This window comes from Idiotropiscis lumnitzeri, chromosome 10, assembly GCF_059441095.1.
Source record: "Idiotropiscis lumnitzeri isolate Australia: NSW breed Sydney's pygmy pipehorse chromosome 10, RoL_Ilum_1.0, whole genome shotgun sequence".
Lineage (NCBI taxonomy): Eukaryota > Metazoa > Chordata > Actinopteri > Syngnathiformes > Syngnathidae > Idiotropiscis > Idiotropiscis lumnitzeri.
In genome coordinates this window covers 19,623,559-19,648,497 of record NC_142400.1, presented here as the reverse complement: position 1 = coordinate 19,648,497, position 24,939 = coordinate 19,623,559, and the positions used below count along the sequence as shown (strand labels likewise).

The window sequence follows — 24,939 nt, the reverse complement described above, 5'->3', positions numbered from 1 at the left end:
GTGTTGAAATGACTATGAATAGACATGAACTGGAACAAATGATTAATCAATGAATTGGTAACAATTAAATTATATTACTATTTTTTTAAATGTATTTTTCAGAGAAAAACATGCCAAGTTATCTGATTTGAATGTTTTCTGATTTGAAATTGTGGACTCTTGATCAGGATTTTAATCATATTGTTACATTATTAGGATAAAGCACATATTTAAATGCATAATTTTTGCTTCAACTTTGAGTATCAAATTGACAAATGTATGTATTTTGTTTAACCCCCAAATTTCTACCTCAGTTTGTTTTCAAACGTTTTTTTTTTGCTTTACAAACTTGGAAAACTATCACATCAGTGACTGACTCCCAGTTACAGTAAATCGTTTTATGACTGAGTCTTCCCAAACGAGAAGCGTATTTTAGCACTGCCTGCTGATTGAACCTGGTAACTGCACCAGCAAACGAGCTCAATTGCAGCTGCACGAATCCAGCTGCATTTTGCACACAGATGACTGTACTGTTTTATCCCCCATCCAGCTGGTGGTCCATGTAGTATTTCTGATCATTCAACAAAGTCTGTCATCACAAGCATCAATTTCAATGCCAAGTACTGACTATATAATCCAGACTGAAACTCGATAATCACATTTGGACACAGCCAGAATGCATTATATTTATTATAGAGCTAATCATTAGAAAAAAATAAAATAACGACTTAGTCACTGTCCTGCTCTACACAGACATCCCTCCCTTTTCTTTTCTTAATGAGCTTGAATGAGTGGGTAACCCCTCCCCACGCCCCCGGGACCCCCACCCCTCTTTCCTCTCCTCCTCCTGCTCGTCAACCTCCCCCAACCCCCAAAAAACTCCCCCTCCTATTAAAACAACACGCCAACCTGGTGCAGCCCGGTAAAGGGGCTTTGGGACAGCTGAAACAGCACCAATGACTTGTTTCCAGCTCTCGGCTTTGTGAGACTTGGATGCTGGGACAGGCTCTCCTCAAACAAATGCCCCAAAAGACTGACAAGTACAACTTTGAGCCCTAGAATGATTGCTGGACGATTTTTGTGCGACGCTGTCAAAGCTGATGGCTGTTTTTTTTGGAAGGCTTTTAAACCATGCATGAACACGTTGATGGAGAAAAAGACTTATCATTTTTATACGGTCATTTTTTATGTACACTTTTTTAAATTGATGCCGAAGTTAACTGACATGGTTATGTATGCCAGAGGCATGTGGTGCAGTGATAGTGACGAACAAGAGAAAATTGGTCATTTTCTTGAAGTCTGAGGAAACGCCACTATTACTTTTTCATTTTGATTTGTTTCTTTCTTAGTTTTTTGTTTTAATCAACGCATTGAGGGGATTCATGAGAGTCAGTCAAGTGTCCTGGGAAACTTCGACTATCTAACTATCGAAAGTGCCTCTCACTGGAGCTGGACCGCAAGCGGCGGGGTTGACCGCATCTCTCCCCCGAGGACCAGAGAGCGGACGTCGGTTGCCTCAAGGTGGGTGGCATCATCATGAATAGCCATGAATAGTCAAGTCTGCCGTCTGGCATTCATTTTGTATTAAATGATCATAAATGATCCCATAAATGTGAATTATCTTGAAAGTTGGGGGTGCATGTAATTTTTCAACGCCGACTGGGAGAGCGCACGTGCCTTAAACCACATTTCTGGTTCCTTTTACAATGAATGAAGGCGTTATTGCTTTATTGCTTTTTCCTTTTTTTTTCTTTCCAAATGCGCGACAAATGTTTGGCATCTAAATGGCTTGATGCGATGCCGTCTGAGGACGGCACAAAACATGCACGTGTAAATGACTCTTTTCATTCATGTAGAGCCACACACGGCTGAACCAATAATTAAAACCAGAGTCCACATGCGGCATTTGGTCCAATACGTCAGTAGTTTACGTCATTCTTTTAGTAATGTGCGCCAATGGGAAGGCTTCGTTTGGGTCCCAATTACGTCAATGATGGGGCGCGTAGTTCAACTTGAGAGATGATCATTTTGTTGAAATCACATCGAGTTTTATTATTAATATAGGACTGATTTGCATATAACATTGCATACATAGTTTGGCAGCTGATCCTCAAGAGAATTAATGATCGGAAATATTTAGATGCAGGCAAAAGTAGATGGTAGCATAAAAGCATTATTACAGTTTACTTTGTATGCCAAATGCCCCCTATCCAGTACAACTCTAATTTAACATAGCACTCACTGTTGCCATTGCAGTCTACAACAGTGAAATTCAAATTTAGGTTAATCACCGTCATTTAACCTTCTGTAACACAACCCATAATATATTTAGAGCATACAGTGCCTGCCAAAAGTTTGGAAATGCTGTCAAATGGTCTCAAAGTCAAGAAGTTATTAACTCTTGATATTGCACAGCTGTGAACCGAAAGTAATTTCAGGTGATGCAGCATTACCCACGTAATGAAGCTGACTGAAAAAAAAAACTATAAAAAAGTTGCCTATTTCAAAGAATCTAATTCAGAAAACATTTTTGTTCAGAACGTCATCAATATTTTATCATAAAGCTGAGGACTTAGGTATTAACCTACATTTAAACGCATTTTTAATACAAAATAATTGAGCGTGTTTCCAAACTTTTGGCTAGTACTGCATTTGTTGTTTAAATTAAAACTACAATGCTGAGAGGAGAACTTCTATTTTTGTTGAAATGTTTAGAACTATGATAAAAATGTAACTATGTAGTTCTTATTTGTGTACAGAACCACATTCAACCAAATCTCGTGCAATAAACACTCCCACAATATACTCTTTTGCTAACACTTTAAATCCATTCATCATTTCTTGATCTACTATCACACAATACCAGCCTATATCTCTCCACTGAGCGGCAAACATTTGTTTGAAAAGGGAGCAAAATGCACATTTACGTCAGAGTTTGTTGAAGGTCGTCAGTATTCGCCAAACGTTTGCCAACAGTTCCATAGGTTATTTATGTCTCATGAAACATGTTCACAATTTCCTTGCAACAAGACGCTTGGTGAACATTTGCGACCTTGAATGAACCCACTCAGTTGGAGAGGGGCTTTATCTCATTATGCCCCATAGCCGCTCTTAAAGTAGGCACAAACCTTATGATCACCTTTGTAGCGAGCAAACGCAAACTGAATGATAAAATTTTAGTCCAATAATGCCAGCCCTCAAAGGAGTCTGCAGATTAGTGGTACAGTAAGAACTTTCTCATGTATTTTTATAGTAATGTGCTGCAGATGTGTGTTAGAAAGCTGTACAAGAAAGGTGGTGCCACAAAGCGTTAGTACAAGTCTTGTTCACAGTCAAACACTCAGCTCATCTGCGGTACAGGATGTGCATCCAAATAGAGCAGAAAGCAGCTTGCTATTTAAGGGAGGAAGGCGTTCCATGACTGGTCCCCATTAAGGCTCCCAACACTCACATGCCATTAGCCCGTGCAGGGTCCTTCATTGCATTGGCCTCAGGGCTTCTAAATTACAACTACTGAAGTTAGAAGGGAACACCTTGAATCCCTCCCAAACATACATCACCACCTACCTCATCTATTTTGCGTCAAAGCACAATTTTTTCTCTTTTCTTTTTTTTTTCAAGTTAAAGTAGCAGAAAAACAGTACTGCAGCCAGACAGTAATAGTGAATATTTGATATGAAAAAGGTTCTATCTGAGCTGTCCACTTTCTCATTCTGAGTCATACAGGGAGTACCAATGACACCAGTGAGGTCCAAGAGTCACAGTTTACTGAAAACTGAGCAGAGATGGAGGACTCGAGTCACATTACTTGATTCAAGTCAGACTCATCCTAGCCAATATCAGTCGCAGCGACACTCTCTGACTTGGAATGAAATTGCAGATTTTCAAAAACACCATTTCAAAATAACTTGTGTGTTGCAAGTACAAAGGCAGTCTAAGTGGGCTATTGCCGCAGTGACGACCACACAGTCATTACCTGTGCGAGTATAAAGAAGCCTTAACTCATAATACCTCTGTGAATTTAAGATAGCGAGATTAGCTCAACAGCGTAGCTCACTAATCGCTGGTGAATTACTGTCAGTATGGCATATAATTAAGAAGAAGCCAATAAAGCCATAGACACCACGGACACTGTAATCTTGTAATTACACGGTTTATTAAAACAGCGATTGTCACCATTTTGATGGGGCAGTGCCCCTGTAAACTAATGCCTGTCAACTTCACCCCACTTGAAAAAGTGACAAGCCACAATGTACATAAAGTGAATGGCTTTCATTCACCCATTTACACACACTAATTTGATTTGGGTCACAGATTGACACCAGAAAGAATTTAGTAGTTTTTAAATCTGATCGCGTCTGCATGTTTGCTCCCACATTCAGCACATTGCAGTATTTATCATCACATTACCAGTATGCTACTCATATAAACATTAGTATGTAAAATAACTAAATACTTAAAGTGTAGACATTCATTTTATAAATTTTTTATTTTTTTTATTTCATTTTTGGAGATGTAGATGTTCATTGCATTTTTAGTTAATGTAGTTTTTATAGCATGTACCGTAGATTTTTTTCCTCTCTTTTGTAGTGACTAAACGAGATTTAAGGACTCGCTTGAAATTGGTGCTGACTCAACTTAATTTACATTATTTATTTTTATTCCAAAGTGACTTGAGACTTGTGAGTTGCACACGTGACTTACTCCTACTTACCTTACTCATTTAACTGATTGTGACTTACGTATCTGTTATCGCTTTATCTATGTGATAATAAAAGACAATATAAATAGAATTTCCAATGAAGTAGTCGGGAAACAGATGCTATACAAGGACATACTGATAGTGGTGTCTTCCCAGCTTGGACAACTGTCAGTGTGCCATAAGTGGTTAGCTCTCACGACAAAACAAGGTTGATAACACAACACTTAGTCATGGCTAAGTCATGCTAGCGATGTAGCAGCCGTGTCTAATTACAACTTGCTTAGCGGGCACGTCTTCTGCACATTCACGTTCGTGACGGACGTCGCTTTGGTCAGAGACTCGATGCGGCAATCTGTGCATGCCCGTTAAACTTTTGTTTTGACCAATTACAGCAAAAGATGAAAGGTTGTACCCAACTTGCACTTTGTTTTGACCAATTGAGCCTTGTTTTCTCAATGATTGGCACAGATGGCATCATGGCGTTGAGTGATAGTTGTCGTTTTTGCAATTTGAATATGCAGACAAAGAGCGTCTTAAATAGCTCGTTGTTTTTTTTTTTAAATCAAGTCGATTGTCAACCGAGAAAAGCTTGTTCACCAGCCATGTTTGGTTTGTTTTTTTTCCCCTGGCCTCTGCGGTCCCTGGTTCCTTCGTTCCTTTCGTAACGATCCCATATTCCACGCTGTTGCTTTGAGATTGATCCGCAAATCAGCGGACTCGGGACAAGATGGATTCTCTGTTTTAGTGAGCTCACAAATACTGCGAGAATTCAACTTGCTGGCAAGGTTAGCGCACATTTCTATCTGAAAGGCACAGGCTCATAAATTGCAGCTTCATTGATCACAGTTCATGTGCATATTTACAGGATGCAATATGCAGTATGAAAATGGCATTCTCTTAAGAGTTGACCACTTGCTTACTGCATTGCTCCAGTTGAAAATAAATCAAGTCAACTCTACCAGTCTAAATTTCTGACCCTTACTGTGTTCTTTTCTTCCTTTTAGACTAGATTTACACGACGGGGAGTAATGGCCAATTCAGATTTTTTTTGGTCTGCTTTTAAATAGTTGTTCACATTACAAAAACTAATGCGACTTCTAATAAGAAACCGCAAGGCGTCCGTTATGTGACACACATGCTCCCCAAACACCATGTCAAGTGACATGCAGAAAAAAAGAAGAAATTATGGCACAGTGTTTACAGACGTAAACACACGTTAGGAATCTAGTTTGATTTTCCCACGCTCCTTCTGCGGATGTGACGTCATGCACGTTCTCAACGTTGTCTCAGTCGCGACCAGAAGCTATTACTTCACCATAATGGATTCTACATCTGCTCAGAAGAGACCACTGTCTAGCATGCCCCAGACACCCACAGTTTCTGAGAGGAAGGCAAAAAAATGACATCTATGACATGTGCATACAAAGAAAGGAGTGTGCAATTGAATTTATTGGCCATAAGTGGCAGTAGTGATTAAAAAAAACTCAAAATGCTGCAAGCTGCAGCTTTACAAAAACAAATTGTGTTCAATATTGTAAAAATTGGATTTAATCAACCGATGTAATTGGAGACCCATTTCCTCAGGCAGGTACACTTCTATCAATTAAATGAATACATCCAATGTTGGATCAGTTACATTGAAAAAGTAACTTAGTTATATGACTTATTGAGTTTATAAGCAAGGTGCGGATTACTGCTGTATATCACTAACCTGTTCTATGCTAGAGCAGTAGTCATAATTACAGAAAAATAATTTTTTGTTTTAGTTTTTTTAAATGTTTGTCCGTTTTTCTAAGGCCTGGTACACACATAACGATGATTTATTTATTTATTTTTAAAATTGTAATAGACCCCACTCGTAAAGATTAAAAAACGAAAAGAAATCGGACGTTTAACAGTTTTTGGTCATATTGTGTGTGGTCTGCCCTAATAATGTAAGCACAGTAAGACCATTTACAATTTTGAAAACAAATAAAATAATTTCAAAATGAACTCTAAAATGTAAATGGAACCATTGAAGGCAGGCCAGAATTGGAGCTATGTGCTCCTCCTTGCAAGCAAAGGCATGGAATAGTGTTTCTAAGTGCTGTTCAGAAAGGAGAGGCTTTACTTGGCCAATTGCTTTAAATGAAAAAAGCTGGATCCAACAACAGCACAAATGTGCCAAGACATGGACCAATTTAAAACTGAAGTTTGTGACTGCTGGCTTTAGAGGGTGGCTTGGTCAACAGGGTGGGAAGTATAAGGGCTACAGGTACACCATCACTTGTGTCTTGTTTTCATTGATATTTAGTGCCATCCAGGCCTTGATTTCCTACAGACAGGAATAAAGTGGCCTTAATGAGAAACTTACTTTTGTGCTCAGCAGGACATACTTTGTAGATCTGACTGTCATCCGCATAGCAGTGGGAGGAAATACCATGTTTTCCTAAGATGGAACCCGGTTGTAGTAAATACAGTGAGAACAGCAGGGGTTCAGAATTAGAACCCTGTGGATTCGACAGAGGGACACTACGGGATTCAGCGCAACCAAGGCTAACACGAAAAGTTCTGTCTGTCAGATAGGATCTAACCTACTCCAGAGCGCTACCACTAAGGCCCACTGACACTGTCAATGAGCCAACGGAATACTGTGGTTGACTGTATCAAACGCTGTACTCAGTTCCAACAAAACAAGACACACAGAGTCTCCAGTATCATTTCCCGGAGGATATCATTAAAAAGTAATGGAATGTATAGGATTGTTGGCCCAACCCCTTTCTGATTATTGGGACAAATCCACTACACCTCGGAATAAAAATTAATCTTAGAAGATTAACTGGCTTTTAATGTCCGAGCAAATATAATTCTAAAAACCATCCTCAAGATGTAAAATAGGATTGCATATTGGGTCAATCAAACATCATGACTATATTCTTTACTAAAATTCCATCCATCATGCAAGACGCTTATCCTCACAAGAGTCGCGGGCGTGCTGGAGCCTTTCCCAGGAGTTGGGCTACACCGTAAACCGGTTGCCAGCCAATCACAGGCCACACAAAGACAACCAACCATTCACACATAAGTACAATTTAGAATGATCGATTAACCTACCGTGCAAGTATTAAGAATGTGGGAGAAAATCTGAGTACCCAGAGAAAAGCCAAGTAGGCATGGGGGAATATGCAAACTCCACAAAAGGAGGCCGAAACCGGGGAACGAACCTGCATCGCTGCAAGGCGGACATGCTAACCAGTCGACCACCATGCCGCTCTGTATTGTACTGAACTTAGTTTTTACAATCAAAATAAAACTTTTTTTGTTGTTGTTTGCAGCGTTCAATGACTCAGAGCCCCACAGTTTTTATTCCGAATTTATCAGATTGGTAGCTATCAGATTCATATCAGATATTTATTCACACATGAAAGAAGGCTTGTTTTGAAAACTATACACTTCCATGCTTTGTTTTCACTCGCATATCCTACCTAGACTGGGCCAAATTGGAGGGGAAAGTCTAATTATTCGTACACCATGTAGTGTAAATCCAGCCTTAAGTGGAGATCTGATTAATGGAGTGGCTAAATATTTTTTTTCAGCCCATTTTTGTTGGATCATTGCAAGGACAGGCATGACAGACATACTGTATCACTAACATTCTCACAGAATAATGCATGAATGTCAAAATTCAGTTCTAGGCATGAGTCTGGTAACGTGTGTGCAGTTTGTTCTGTTTCATATTATAATGTTTTGTTCTTGGCAGAAGTGTGTGAATGACTGAGTGTTTTGCATTGCAACAAAAACAGTAATGCAAATGTATTGGTTTCTTTGTGATCTCTGATTCCAATCCCCCAAAGGACATATTTCCAGCAAAATTTCAAAACTGCATTTATCCAATGAAGCAGCCGAAAGAAGCAGGGAAACGGCAGTTGATAAGGTTGATTTCCGAGTTGCTTTTCTGCATCTTTTTCCGCTAAGGATCCTGCTCAACTCTCCTGCATCCTCCATCTACTGTCAGGAGGCCCATCTGTGCATTTAATGCTTCTCCCATTCCAGTACAAACACACGTATGCATGCACACACACGCACACAAATTCTGGTAGATGCACTATGGAATATCAGCCATAACCATCTGAGGTATATTTTTTTCCATACCATTATTTGAGTTGGATGCGAAATGAACAGACATGGGGTAGTCGGTGTTATATACATTACTTTAAAGTCCTGGCAACTGATGACTCAGGCAGTCCTGCATCAGAAAGTAAACTTGATCATCAACTTAAACTAATTTCATTGAGCACCAATGACTGGAATGACTCCACTATTGTACAATATAATCCGTTGAATCCTCTGCCAACAGGAATTCCACCACATCTTCCTTTGCGCAGTGTACATGCAGACGTACTCTTCCACCTACACATGCTTCAGAGCAACGTTGACACTTCACTTACATAACATTTGCAAGAGTTATTAAAGTATGTGACAGTGGAGCAATGCTCCATCACTACATACCGGAACTCTCCAATGTGATTCTAGACTGTATAATAACATTGTTTTTCAAACCTCCACACTCAAATTAATGCTGACATGCTCCACTTTCTGTGGATGTTTAAGTAGTTTGACTATATTCATTAATCACACATATCATATTTGTCAAGTAACGTTTGTAGTAATTTAAACACTTTTTCTTCGGATGATCCGGGGCAGCAGCTTTGCCCTCCCCAGCTACTTCGTCCAGCTCTCCTGATGTGGATCCCGAAGCATTCCTAATCAAGCTGGGAGACAGTCTCTCCAGCTTGTCCTGGGTCATTCTGGAACACAATCACAGAACACCCTACCAGGAAGACATCTAGGAGGTGACATAATCTGACGCCCGAGCCAACTAAACCGGCTTATTTTAAACACAGAGGAGCAGCAGCTCTTCTCTGAACCCCTCAAGGATGACCAAACTTCTCGCGCTGTCTCAAAGGGGGAGCCCGCACATCCTGCTGGGAAAACTCACTTCAGTCGCAATCATGCTCTTTTGGTCACGACACACAGATCTTTACCATAGCTGAGGGTAGGAATGTAAATCAACAGCTTAGCCTTTCAGCTCAGTTTCTTTATGATAAACGATGCAGAGTCCGCATCACTTCAGACGCTGCACCAATTCGATTTCGGCTTGGCGTGGCTCCATGGTTCGTGTGGTTGTTTCCCAACTTAGAGGATGTGGGTTCGATCCCCAGCCATTGAGACCATGTGAGTGTAACTTTGAGCAAGATAGTGAACAGCTTGTTCCTCCTGATGGAATGTCATCAGTAGGTTGATGTGACAATAGTGTGCAGTACTTAGAGTGCCATAATAGGTGGAAAGGTGCTATACAAGTCAAAGGCCGTTTACCAAGAGCATATTATCTAACAAGCGAATCATCTAAACACTGAAGTAACTGAAATTGATGAGGACAATAATCATCATTTAATTAAGTTCATCTTATAACTGTTACCTCCCGAGTTGTCTTCATTTTAGGTTAAAAACTTCCAAAATTTCTACTTGTATGAATATCATTTGTTTTATTCATAGTTTGCTGATCTAAGCTCATAAATGCACGGTCTTGAACATACTGTGTTATTTTGTTGCACAGTAAAAGGCTACCTGCTCAAGCGAAGTTGGACAAAGAGTGTTAAGGCCTTTATTTTATAATACTTTATATTTTTGGCAAATATTTGGAAAGTTTAACCTCTAATAATAATAATAATATTAATTTGAAATGTCCCCACTGAAAATATTTCTCAACAATAAAAAAACAGTTTGCTGCTATGTACAATGTGCATTTAAGAAATAAAAAGGCTGTTTGTTACTGAGTGAAATGTATTAAGTAAAACCATTGTTTATCCAAATACATGATTACTTTATAGAATTTTTAGTAGGATATGCGAATGCTGACATATTCAACACTTGCAGCCCTACATTAAACATCACCTTATATTTCCATATTTGTATTGTTTTTATTTTATTGTTGCCCTGGCATTAACCTGCACACCGTCCTCTTCAATTGTACCGATTAGTAAAATTGCTCCTGAGGTTGAGTCCTCTGTTTTTGGAACACACTCCAGTGCCCATTAAAAAAAGAGACTACCAGCCCAATTCGCTTGTCCAGAGGCACTGATGTACATGCGATGTTGTCGAGGCATGTCACCCAGGACAGCCCTACAACATCCAGACTCTATAAAAACTTCAGGTGTGTCTCATCCAACCCGGGAGCCCTGCCATCGAGGAGCATTTTAAGTCCCGTGGCTCTGTTTTCTCAAAGGAAAGTGTGTCTATGGAAGTGAGGTCTTTAACATATTCTCCTCACTGATGAACAACGTTCCAACTTGAGGTCAGCAGCACCCCATCTTCATTATTTAATGGTGCACTGTTTCCCCCACCTGAGACACCAGATAGTGGATGAGAATTTCCTTAATATTGTCTGGAAGTTGTTCTCCATGGCCCTACCGAACTCATACAAACCACTCCACCACGAAAAGGTGCAGTACTTGAACCTTTAAACTGCAAATCTACATCCATACATTTTTGGGCACGATCACTAGGTCACAGAAGTTGCGGGAGGTATTGCTGGTACAATGACTAAGTAATAACTGTACATTCTATATACTTTTGATCAGGGCTGGCATGGTGGAAAACTATTTAACTGTTTTACAGTTCAGAGGTCAGGGGATTGTATCCGGCCTTCCAGCGTGGCATATTTCTGCCCTTGAAGTGATATTTTTGATGCTTTAAAAAGTTAAAAGTAACTTGAATAAGCATAGCTGATGCTATATAAAAGAGGTTAAAACTCTAATTTTCTGTCATGTTGGTTGCTTCATATTTTCTAGAGCTTAGCAGGTGTTCAAAGCCGCACCATTTCCCCAGTGACCAATTTGTAAACGTAAAGGCTGCTGCCTCTCCCAACACATCCATCTGTCATTCTGTTGCTCGGCTGGGAAATCTCAGGAGAACAGACACTATTATAATTTTAAACAGCAAGCACAGTCTTCTCTAGTCCACTTTTAACATTGATTCCGTTATTTATGTTTTCCTTTCATCTCAAACCCAAACTTGCGCTCCACCCTTACAAGTTTTGATCTATTGTGACCTTGTGTGAAATGGAGCCAAAGGGAGTTTATTCAACAGACTAATAGTGACGTCAGAATGACACGGCTGTAACGTCCACCACATGCAAGTGACATTTTCGAGTGCCACATTTTAAAAGCAAACATTAAGCTGTGATGATATCATCAAGATGTATTAATGACCATGTCAATTTACACATTCATGCTGGATGATGGAGAGACAAATTGTGAAATTCTCTTCATACACTGACACACGCTTTCACTGTCAGATCCTAGATCCTAGGAGGTTTATAGACAAACTGCAACCGCTGACTTCTTGTCTGCTGTTAACTTCCACACTGGGCCATTGGTTAGGATTATAGACTGAAATGGCTTCTGGTATGCTAAAAAGAACAAAGCCTCCTTACAAGTAACAAGTTCAAAGAGTGTCATCCTTGCCGTATTACTGAATTCACACATATCCTAAAAGTTTGACACCTTGCAGTCTGCCACTCTGTTTACAGGCACTGCAGCAAATTGTGAACGTCTGCGGCAAAGAAATGGAATTTACCACCTTTTTTCCTCAAGAAAATCATCAGGAGGCATTTCAAGCATATGAAGTGCTAATCATGAATAAACAATATCGTCAAGGGGCAACAAATTATGTTTGTTCTTTTGTATTTGTGGTGGTTTACGGCAGGATCTCATGGCGTTCAAAAACTAACTGAGGAGGGAGGACAACTGGAACATTAAGATGTTAATGTGTCATTGTCAGCAATTTGGTGAACTGTCATGGTGGTATACGAAGATTTTGTTTCCCTGGCACATTCTATTGACCACAGCCAACATTTATCCCATTGTGATGTTTAAATTAGGTGTAACTATTTTGATGGGTGCATTTGCTCCAAGCGAAGGCCTGGGTTCATTGAAAGCTGAGCCAAAAAGAAAGGCTAAAGGGGTTTATTCTGCTCTAATTGTCTTATAAAGCATTGTACGCATACAACAGAAGCTAACACACAAAAGCTGAAGGGGCTCGTGGTTGATGTGTGCATATTTACATAAATGTACAATTTGCTCTGTTCTAATGAGCTTTTATGTGTGCATTTGTCTCAAGCATGCATGAATAGAGTGTGTGTAAAGGGATCTTGTAAAAAAGAAAATAACAAAAGAGTCTGACATTAATAGCCTCGACACGTGCCAGAGAAGGCCTGTTACACTGCTTGGGGCCTTCTCATCCAATCATGAAATGAACGAGGCATTATTTTAGGGCCAAGAGCTTTTTGGACTTTGCTGCTAGTCATCTGCCTTTTCACTCCTATTTTCAGCGTCTTAACAGTTCACTTAAGGTTAGGGCAGGGGTGTCAAACTCCTTTTCTTTTGTCAAAGGCCACATTGTTAATGGTTTTCTTCGGAGGGCTGTTATCACATATCTCATGTCACATATTGCTGGCGGTAGACTCTTCATACTACCAGAAACATCACTTTTCATTCCCTCTTCTGTCCCCATCATTTATTTCCTCCCTTCATCTTTTTCTTCTATTTAGGAAGTGTGTGAGGAACTCCAAAAGTATTCTACTGCACTGCTTTGGGTGGTCTATTTTGAGATCTGTACTCCTCATTTAATAATTTTCTTGTTGGTCCAGTCAATTATATATTTTGTGAGATACATATGGCCTCAAAAGTATTTGGAAATTGGCCACAATAACTTTATGTACTGGAAGCAAAAAGATAATACGGTCCACTTTTTGCAAATTCTAGTCTCCTATAGGTTCTACAAAGTGTTGTGTGGGAAACACAATGGTGAATGTTAAATAAGAGAGACTGGCTCACCCATTGTAGTTTATCCAAAATGTGTTTGTTGACAATGAGGTCAACTCTCATGCATTCCCCCACATGAAAGTCATACATACGTCACGGACCTTGCTTTGCACACTGGGGAACAGTCAAGCTGGAACAAAACCCCCAAAAGAGGCTTTCCCAAGAACTGTTCCCGCCAAAGCTTTAGCATTACCCTAATTGTTTTAAAATGCTTAAAGTGCTAATCAAGTGGCAACTAAGGGGTGTAGTCCAACATGATTGATTTATTAATTGGGCACTTGACCCATTTTTGTCGTTCAGTCCCCCGCCCTCCAGCTGCAATCTTGGCTAGCCTTCCGGCCTCAACCCTCCAACTTTATTCATAAAAATTGTCGATCCCCACCGCCATTCCTTGGCTAGGTTATACAGGATTCAATTGAGGATGAACACCATCTCTGTGAGTTGTCTGCACTAGAAGCAGACGGCTAGCACAGGAGGACATTGTCATGAGGCCAATGGGAAACACTGATAAAAATGAAAATCTAAAATGCGCTCAAACATATAAGTAACAGCGGTACAGCATAAATATAATGGACAATGATGATTAAAAAAAAAGAAATAATAATAGCTTAAACTTATATAGCACCTGCCAAGGGATCCAGAGACAGCAACAGTACGTGTGTGCGTGCGTGCATCTGAGTGTGTGTGCATGCATGCTGAATAGGTGTTTGAAGGGCTTTTTGGAAAACAGTCGAGGATGCAATAATCCAGATATTTGAAGGGAGAGAGTTCCTCAGATGAGGGTTTTGCATTACTGAAGGCTCTGTCACCACGTGTGCTAATTTTTTTTCTTCATCATGGGCTCCCTTACATTTTAAAACTCGGTTAAGATGTTAAAAATCAGCTTGTGTTACCCGATTATTGTGACGTAATTTCCATGCAAGTACATAGCTTTATATATTACCCGGTAGATTTCATCATACTTTCTTGGCAAATGAGAGAAGGGACTGAGCAGTAGAAAACTCTAAAGCGTCTTGTCTTTTTCTTCCCACGGAGATATAAACAGATGACATCACAGGGTGGTCCGCTCTGCGCTGAGCCACGCTGAGTGGGTCTCCGCTGATCTGCCAAACAGATGGAAGTAGCAACATAATAACTGCTGGAAAGAACACTGCGAGCAGAGCAATTTCATAGAAATCTGTCATTTATAGTTGAGACAAATAAATCAAGACTTGTCTTTATGGGAACCTAAATAAGAAGCAATTAGGTTGATTGGCAAACAGCACGTGAGCGTATTTGATGTCCATTGAAAATAAGTGAAAAAAACAAAACAAAACATGGGACTGAATACAATTCAATACAATTTTATTTATATACCTAAATGTTTCGTGTTTGTTGTTGATTATATCCAGAAGTCATTTCATGAGTACAACAGGAGACAGACATTTAAACAGTCAACAGAGCTGGGCACCTGACCCTTTTTGCCGGTCAGTCCTCCGCCCCTCGGCCGTTATCTCAGTACGCTTCTGGCCTCAACTCACCTCTGTTGTCGCGCACCACGCACACACTTTATATTTCTGCATGCATTCCTTTATTTCCTCCGCAATTATATCTACATATAGGACAACATTTTTTATATACAGTGAACCCCCGGTTATCACGGTTAATGGGGACCGAGACCACCCGCGAAAACTGAAAATCCGCGAAGTAGCGTCCGCACCTTCAAAAAAAAAAAAAATAAATGAATAAATTATATATAGCGGCGCACCTTCAAAAATGCTTAAAAAAATATATATTAAAAAAAAATATACGGGTAGAGAGAGAGAGAGAGTGAACACACTAGAACACTGTTCTACCAAACAATTTACTTACGAACAACCAATCAAAAACAAAACAAACATACAAAAACAAGCAAAGACTAACATAATTAGTCCGTCGTTTTGCGCAGGGGCATGAAGAGCTTTACTGCTCCTCTTCGGTTCACTAGATGCACCAAGGGATAAAGAGCGTTTGGGAGGCATCACGAATGGCTCCACAAAACTTTTACACTTAAAAAATTACTGCGAGACAAAGACTAACTAACCGCGATCTATGGCCAGAAGCGTATTGTACATACGTATACGAGATGAGCGTGGACTGATGGGCATCGGGAGAAGCTTGGGCTACTGTAGTGAATTGGCCAATTGCCCGTGGTGCTTACCGTATTGTATGTGCATTTCTTTGCGTTTTAAAATTTTGCAAAATGATGCAATTATATACCCCCCTGTATACAGTACACCATAAAGAATACGGGTAGAGAGAGAGAGAGTGAAATTCATGTTATAACAAAAAAACAAATTATTATTAAAACTTATTATTTTTTTATTCCCCAGCCATTGTTTTTGTATTTATTCAATTACTTCTTTTTGTATTTATTTAATTACTTCGACTTTTACCTGCTGGTACGCCGTCCGGTGTGCCCTGTGAATGTTATGATCCTCCAGCAGAGCTGGAGGATTGAACAGGACTCTCCAAACGCAGACCCGGGAAAAAAGGTGGTGATACAAAGATATTTATTATAATCACAATATAGTCAGTGTAATCAGCGCGTCTCGCAGCACGAGACGATCGCTGGAGGAACGCACACACAGCTGAAAAAACAAAAACACACGCGGCATGACAGGCACGGATCATGACAGTGAAATGAAAGGTGGCATTCTTCATTTATTTATTTATTTATTCATTCCTAACTGACAGCCTCGCGCTCCGCCGGTGCCCGGAGATGGTGCTCCTCTTCGGCTTACTGTGACGCGAGCATGCCCTCCTCCTCGGGAGCTTCCATTCAGTTAAACTTAGGGCCCGCTTGGCACCGCCCGTGCCCGGGGAAGGTGCTCCTCTTCGGCTTACTGTGACGCGAGCATGCCCTCCTCCTTGGGAGCTTCCATTCGGTTAAACTTAGGGGCCGTTTGGCACCGCCCGTGCCCGGGGAAGCTGCTCATCTACGGCTTAACTGCCACGCATGCCGGCCGGAGCTCTGATACGGTCCGAACCGCGCGAAACGTCGCCACCAATCGTGTCCGGGGGAACCTGCTCTTCTTCGACCACTCTCTTCTTCGTCCACTCTCCTCTTCGGCGCACGCCGGCCATCTAACCGCTTCAGCGCCCCCTTGTGCCGCTCGGCGAAACTACAATGCCCCCGAATATTTTTTAGACCCGCGAAGCATTGAACCCGCGAAAGGTGAACCGCGAAGTAGCGGGGGTTCACTGTATTCCCACTTTCCTTACAATTTCAGTAGCGTGACTGAGGGCGCACACTCAGTTATTCTAGTATCGTTTGAAGTAGATACATAGATTCACACTCCCCACTAACGTGCCGCTACAGACGACACACACAGAAATTTCAAATATGGGCGTAGTTTACTAGCCCCTTAAATGAGGCAGTTTTGCGTGTTTCAGAGGTCAGGTGACATAGAAGTGTTTTTTTAGATGACATGATTTTAGTAATTTAAGAGTGGACAATGTGGGACCATATGGTACTGGTTTGGCTGCCATGTGTGTGTCTGATGTTGCGTACTGTGGTCCAAGGCATGCTCATGGAGTTTGTCTTCAGATTTTAACATCGATTTTGGTTTTCCCACCTTTCCCGATCAGTATTCAAGCCCTATTCAGTTTTTGTGTTTCTGTTGATAATCCCTTAGTGTCCACTGCAGATCTCTTCCCTTCAGACCCTTATGTGGGTACCGAGTTGGCCATTTAACCTCCGCGGGGTGACCAACGTAGGCACCCAAGTAAAGGTTCTGGTTCCTTCACAAATCCCATATTTTCCAAGTTGCGTCATTCCGAACCCTTTCCCAAGTGACTTCACTCCCCACATTTCTCGTCACCTCGCTCACTGGGTACTTCTTCACGTAGTCCCATTTGCCTTCGTCTTGTATTTCCCAACCTCTATGGAGGCAGGTGATGAAGCTGGGCCCCACCGCCGGTATCTCGGCAGCAGCAAGCCCCTGTCCGGCTCCTCGGTTCCACCAGAATCCAACCCTGGTCTGACGGCGCAATCCATGCAGCCGCCCTCCGAACTTCCTCCCGCGGCGCAAGCTCCACTGCCGCCCTAAGACCTTCCTCCGGTGATGCAAGCGCCGCGGCCGCCCAACAACCTTGCCTCGGATGTACGAGCCATGCTATCTCCCTCTGACTCTGCTCCTTTGGTGCAAGCCTTGCAGCCAACCAATGAATCTGCTATAGCGGCGCTAGTCCTGCAGCCCCCCACTCTGCTGGTGACACAAGAACTGTGGCTGCCCCCTGACCTTACTCCGGCGGCGTAATCCCTGCGGCCGCCCTCACCTCTTGTCTGGCCTCCAGGACGGCCACAGAATTGGCACCGCCAAGAACCTCTTGTCCTTCTTCCAGGATGGCCACCGGGACGCCTACCGGACTTATATGGCCTCTAGTCCGGCCTTCCCTGATCTGCTGATTATTTTGTTTTTTATTTGGAATTTAGTTTCATGCTTTCCTTGTGTTCTGTTGTATGTGTCTGTCTCATAAAATTATCGTGTCCATATGTGCTAGTTTACCTGATCCCTTGTGTTACCCAATTAGCATCCTTCTGACACGTATCTTATTCAGTTCCGCATTGGCACATCTGTTTGAAATTAATTATTGACTTTCTTTCTGTCTTTGTTGGTTTCTTGTCTTTGTCACATCTAACTTCTGTTATTTGCTGCCTTAGTCCCAGTCAAGCAGCTTTGATCCACCTTTGCTCGTTTTACCCAACCCTTGTGTTACCCAATTATACCCCTGTCCACTTTGTGTCTTGTTCAGTTGTTCCTAGTTGTCTAGTCCGTTTTATTTTCTTGTTTTTTTTTAGTCTTTGTTGACTCATTGTCTTTGTCAAGTCTAACTGTTTATCTGTGGCTTAACCCAGGTCAAGATGGTTTCTTAGTGTTTGGTTTGTTACTTTAATTCTTCTTGTTTTGGACTTATGTTAATTTAGTGTCTTGGATGTTAATTTTGTGTTATAGATTTTGACATGGTTTGCCTTTTTTTTCTTTCCTTTAGTTTATGTGCCCCTTGGATGTGGTGTACTGCTGTGATGTATCAGTTGCTACAGTTACTATGGACCTTTTCTGCTCTGGTTACTGTGTTCTTTTCTAATGCCATATAGGCTTGATGCTTTAGAGAATTTATAATTGAGTTACTCAGTGACAAGTCAGTATGTTAAGCTTTCTTTGAGAGAGAATGTAAGCTTTCTTCAATGTCTTCTGAATCCAGCCCCACTTGTTTTTCTTGGAATATTTCTCTATAAAGACGTTTACGTGCCACATTCGTCTCCTGTCTTTCCGAGTCCCGTTCCTGACATGACAATGTTAGATGACATGTATGCAACCCATGAAACATATTTTGCGGAAAACCTATGAAATGTTCTACCACAATCATTAATAACTTTTCATTTCCACCCCCCAACCCAGATGAGTGGTCATCGAGTCCTCACCTATCTGCGGATATTTGGGACCACAATGTTTGGCGTTTCACTCCTGGTGGGCATCTCCACAGCATACATCATGGGCTACCAGTTCTTCACCACAGCCCACAATCATCTGTCCTTTGGACTGTATGGAGCCATCTTGGTTATCCATCTCCTTATCCAGAGCATCTTTGCACTCTTAGAACACCGAAATATGCAGCGGTCCTTAGAGACGCCAATTAAACTAAATAAATCTTTAGCGCTATGCATTGCTGCATATCAAGAGGATCCCAACTACCTGAGGAAATGCCTGGTGTCAGTCAAGAGGCTAACGTACCCTGGAATCAAAGTCATCTTGGTGGTCGATGGGAACTCAGATGACGACTTGTATATGATGGAAATTTTCAAAGAAATCATGGGATGGGACAACGTCGCCACATATGTGTGGAGGAGTAACTTTCACAGCAGGGGGCCAGAGGAGACAGATGAGAGCTATGCGGAGAGCCTTCAGCAAGTCTCGAGACTGGTTTTAAACAACAAGTGTCTGTGTATCATGCAGAAGTGGGGAGGCAAGAGAGAAGTCATGTACACAGCCTTTAAAGCGCTTGGAAGGAGTGTTGACTATGTCCAGGTGAGAACGAAAAACTGCTGAAACAGCAAGAAAAATGTATAAAGTAAATTAAAGATGATTGTACAATAGGTATAATATTCCTTGATCATTTGAAATTAGAATTAAGGACTGTTGGCATCAGAATTAATTGAAATTGAAGAGAATGGAAATGCAATTAATCCATTTAGTCCCAAAATTAAGTTGGTTTTCCTTTAAAAAACAAAACAAAATAAAAAACCTATAAATAAATATTATGCAATAGAAATAAGTGAAAAAACACTGTTATGAAGCAATAAAGCACTTAAAACAACATGATAACTATTTATTGCTCATTACGTTACCGGAGGTGAAGAAAATGGGAAAGCGGACTTTCAGCTCCTCCATTGAAAAAGTGTCTTCTTCCACAAAAACTTGGAGAAAGTCTGATTTGAGGGTTTCGTATTATGTCTGTTTCTTTTCTAATTTATTAGTTGATTTTGGCATACAAATTCAGGGAAACTTGTCTTTTTCTGTGAAAAAAATAACTGGATTATTTTGGATTATTCTTATTATTTTTTTTGCCCCGCTCACGCTATCACCAGCGAGAGCTTTCTCATTTGTATGTCTAAAAAAAATCGAAACAACAACACATACTGGCACATAGCCTGTTTAAACAATGTGAGAGGAATTATGCGCCTTTTGGAAACTTCCCTTTTCTGAGGAGTCATTCTGACTGTTTGTGATTTAATCACGTATTTGGCAAAAATCCAATGTATCTGTCAACATGAGACCTGCTTCCGCATTTATACAATGCGGCCGCTTCTGGCATCTGTGATTGGGTGAATCCAGTGTATAAGGAGGAGCTTGATTAGAACAACATTAAGACAAGAGACATGACATTTAAATAAATAACACGCACACTGTCAATACACATTTTATTTGAAAACAATTCAATAATTTTGGGACATTTTTAACATGTAATTTACAAACCCAACAGCTATTAGATTGTAATTGGATGATCAAGGATGCAGAGGTGACACTTTGCCAACATATGCAGTTGCTTCTGCCTTAAGCCGAGAAGCAATATCACTAGTTTTCGGACCCCAGCAATGTGTTATGCACTTTGCCAATGATGGCTACGTCACTCTAGAAGAATTACAACTCAGATCCATCTGCTCGTTCATGCCAATATTGTGTTTGTGTACTGTGGATTATGAATTAGGCATCTTAATCCACCTGTTTTTAGCCATCTCGGGCCTGGCCATTTTGACACCTAATGTTGACTAAAAATGGCATTGCAATGTCTAAGGGCTCAGGTACCAACCTTTCAGTGCACACTTGTTTACTGGGTTTGGTCATGTGATATTCGGAAGCTGAGTCCTTAGACATTGTGATGTCATTTTCAGTTGACAGCAACTGGCAAATTGGCAGTCCCATGAGATGGATAAAAAAAACCCGATGAATTTTAAGAAATAAAAACGTTATTTCTACAACACTTTTAAGAGCGAGTTACAAAGTGCATTCCACAAAATATGACAAGAGTGAAAATATACATTTTATACACAATTTAATGCTGAGATAAATCACCAAATAGGTAAATTAACGGTTAACTGAAAATTGACTTTTCAAAGGAATGCAAAAGAAGACTGATAAAGCCTATCTGATGCCATGAGGAAGAAAGTTGCACAGACGCAAAGCTTGATGTGCTACGACTCCATCTATGTATTATATCCCATGGAGACTGGACGGGCGTTACGGATCGCAAGTAAAGCTCCACCCGACAAGCTCAGACAGCTGTCAGGATCATTCGCCGTCAACAATTTGTTGCTTTAAAAAACAAAAAAACTAAACGAAAATACGAATCTTAAAATAATTTCCAAAATCCACACGTCATCAGTAAAAGGCAGCAGGGACTACTTGACGGCGGTATCATTTTCATGTATTGTAAGCATTTTTTAAACCAACTAACATAGATGAAATGAAGGCTTTGATAAGCATTTCTAGGTCTGACCAACAGGGACAGTTTGGTTTGGGTAATTTGACCAAGTTGTGCAAAGTATGGCTGAATGACTGATTTCCTGGGAGTCGAATCAAGGACAAGAGCGCAGAATGACACCTAGGTTACATGCTTCCTTGCAAAAGCTTTAGGCTAACTCAGTAATGCATTGTAATAAAAATTAAATGCTAAAAAATGAAATAAATAATACAGTGGTGCCCCAATTTACAACTTTTTTGAGGAACGAGTCATGGCTTGGTTGATTTTTTTGTGGAGCAAACTTCACATAAACCACCGCTCGAATGACGTGGGAAAAAAAGAGCGTAAAAGTGTTCAATGCACTTTCAGCAGTTTGTTGTACGGTACAACTAGTCAAACACACTAACAGTCGTTGCAGAAAACCATTTTGGATAGCAACTAAATCGTCTTTGCACAACCGGACTTAATGAAGTGCAGCTTGAATAAATGATGAGCCTGCGTGAAATCCCAGCACTCATGCGGATGTGGTTTTCTACCCCATCTTTTTTCACGCCACCACACAAACTTGAAAGACAAACACACAATAAAAACATTCACAAGGAGCAACAGAAAGCCACAAATCGCCTCTGGGCATGTGCTGAAATACACACACTATACAACATTACAGTTATTGTTGTCTTAACATACAGTAACTGCAGTTGGCAAAAAAAGATTTTTTACATCTTTTATTATGTTTTTATAGAATATAGGTCTATTTATTGTCTTAATTAAAATCAATAAATGGTGGAGTTTGCTAGAACAAATCAATGGAATCTCCATTCGTATACATGGGCAATATTGATTGGATGTAAAAGAAAACTGAGCTCTGAGCTTGGTCACAGAATAAATTAATTACGTAATTAGTCAAGGTGCCACTGTCATGGGAAAGATGGGCGTTGGCCGTACTCCTGGTAAAGGTTCACTTTCTGTTTTAGCAGTTCTTGTCAAAGTTTCAGTACAATGCATGTTTATCATGTCCTTGTTGGATTCACTGATGATGAGGAAAGAAATCGATCGAGTATGTCAAACCTTTTAAATGGCTGTACCAGTATGTTTTTGTGTGGTTTATAATGCAGGTGTGCGACTCTGACACCATGCTGGATCCAGCATCATCCGTGGAGATGGTCAAGGTTCTTGAAGAAGATCCCATGGTGGGTGGTGTTGGAGGCGATGTGCAGGTAACGTAGCCAAGCTATAATTTTCAACATTATTCCTTTCAACTGTTTATAATTTGATGATATCCTCATACATCTTGTTTTCTGTGTTTGTTTATATATTTCTGGTTAGATTCTCAACAAGTACGAGTCGTGGATCTCCTTCCTAAGTAGCGTCCGATACTGGATGGCCTTCAACATTGAACGGGCTTGCCAATCTTACTTTGGCTGCGTGCAGTGTATCAGTGGACCGTTAGGAATGTACAGAAACTCACTCCTGCATGAGTTCCTTGAGGACTGGTACAATCAGACCTTCATGGGATCCCACTGCAGTTTTGGGGATGACCGCCATCTTACGAACAGAGTTCTGAGCCTTGGCTATGCAACCAAGTACACTGCACGATCCAAGTGCCTAACAGAGACACCAATTACATACTTGCGGTGGCTCAATCAGCAGACGAGATGGAGCAAGTCCTATTTCCGAGAATGGCTCTACAACTCCATGTGGTTCCACAAACATCATCTTTGGATGACCTATGAGGCTGTGATTACTGGGTTCTTCCCATTTTTTCTCATTGCCACTGCAATTCAACTCTTCTACCAAGGAAGACTTTGGAATATTTTGTTATTTCTCCTTATTGTCCAGGCAGTGGCACTGATCAAGTCAACATTCGCCAGTTGCCTCAGAGGCAACATTGTGATGGTGTTTATGTCCTTTTATTCTGTACTGTACATGTCCAGCCTGTTGCCAGCCAAAATGTTTGCAATAGCAACAATCAACAAATCTGGATGGGGGACCTCTGGGAGGAAAACAATAGTGGTCAACTTTATTGGTCTCATTCCAATATCAGTTTGGTTCACCATCCTCTTCATTGGGTTCATCTACACTACAATCCTGCAGACTAAAAACCCCTTTCCTGAGTCAGAAATGCTCATTCTGATCATTGGGGCGGTCGTCTATACCAGTTATTGGGTGATACTGTTGACTTTGTATGCAGTACTCATTAACAAGTGTGGTAAAAGGAAGAAGGAAACACACTATGACATGGTGCTGGACGTTTGACTTTGCCTACAACACTCAGTATGTACCACTGAAATGCCTTAATGATGCTCTTCTAAGATACATTCTGATAGGACGAGCATCTCAGAGTTTTTGTGATGAGTTAAACTGCAATGGGCAAAACCAAAATGTTTAAACTTGAATGACAAGATTCCAACAACAAAGAAAAAAAATCAGGAACATCATTGCATTCATAATTACGGCACAATTCTATCAGTTAGTTTGCCTATATTTATTTAAAATGATTTTGTTCATCTGAAGAACAAGTTGTATAGGCTTGCCATCAGTACTCATGATGATTAAGTACGGCAAGAGGAAGCATTTTCAGTTGGCAGGAAGCTCTGTTTGGATTGCTACCTCTTACACTTGTCATCATCACTGGGCTTCACTAAGTGTGGCATAACTCACCCAATGAAACTTTGGATGTTGCTCATGAAGGTTTTTCTTAAGCATTAGGAACTCCAGGGCATAACTGTGCAAATATTTGTTTACCTTAACTGAAAAAGTGAAATAGCAAAGTGCCAGGTTGTTTTCTGAAGTGCCTACCTGCTTCCACAATTAACATTCAACTTGGGTTTGGCAAATTGTCTGCCTAACTATACAGTATTGAATTTGCAGAGATGGGCAATTTCCATTATTTTGCCGGTCTGTCATTCGTCAGCGGCCTGGGAACCCTTATATTATCGCCAGTCTGTAATTTTTTCAAGCCGAACAAAAACTGCGATCATCAATCGGCCCGTCTGTCATGTTATTTTAGCCACACTTCCCTAAGTCAAATTTACCAGTCCGCCAGTCTGTCAGTGTGTCCTTCACTATGTCTGGATTGCACTTTTCAATACAGCAGCAACACGGTGGTGGCTGCCTGCAACTATTTTAACTTGAATGTTTTAATTTAAAGTTTAAAACGGCTAACTTTAACCAGAATCCAGCTCTGCATTGTGGCCAAGGGTGAAATCCAACACAGGTTTCTTGCACTCCGACTCCTGTCTATAAGATACAAGTCGTCATTGTCTTCTTCTTCTGTCAATTAATGGCGCATTGCCAGCAACGGGTGCATACCGTCGCCTAATGTTCTTAATTGTATAGCAGTCATGTCCCCACCTTCATAATCTGTACATCATCTTAGGTGTCCCTCAAATATTTAAAAAGTGCTCCCGT

At 40.8% G+C, this 24,939-nt stretch overlaps 1 protein-coding gene across 1 annotated transcript; it reads left to right on the top strand.

Moving 5' to 3' along the window:
- The first annotated feature begins 1,352 nt into the window (after positions 1-1,352).
- has2 (hyaluronan synthase 2) lies at positions 1,353-23,784 on the top strand. Its single transcript, XM_088307208.1, has 4 exons — positions 1,353-1,500; positions 18,969-19,595; positions 22,644-22,745; positions 22,855-23,784. Exons 2-4 carry the CDS (start codon positions 18,969-18,971, stop codon positions 23,782-23,784), a joined length of 1,659 nt encoding a protein of 552 aa, XP_088163334.1. The 5' UTR covers positions 1,353-1,500.
- Positions 23,785-24,939: the final 1,155 nt, after the last annotated feature.

Bases quoted from the DNA above. Each gene is read 5' to 3' on its own strand.
- has2 (XM_088307208.1), top strand. From the start codon at position 18,969: ATGAGTGGTCATCGAGTCCTCACCTATCTGCGGATATTTGGGACCACA. The intron at 19,596-22,643 runs GTGAGAACGAAA...TTTATAATGCAG, and splicing joins GGAGTGTTGACTATGTCCAG to GTGTGCGACTCTGACACCAT. The intron at 22,746-22,854 runs GTAACGTAGCCA...ATTTCTGGTTAG, and splicing joins GTGTTGGAGGCGATGTGCAG to ATTCTCAACAAGTACGAGTC.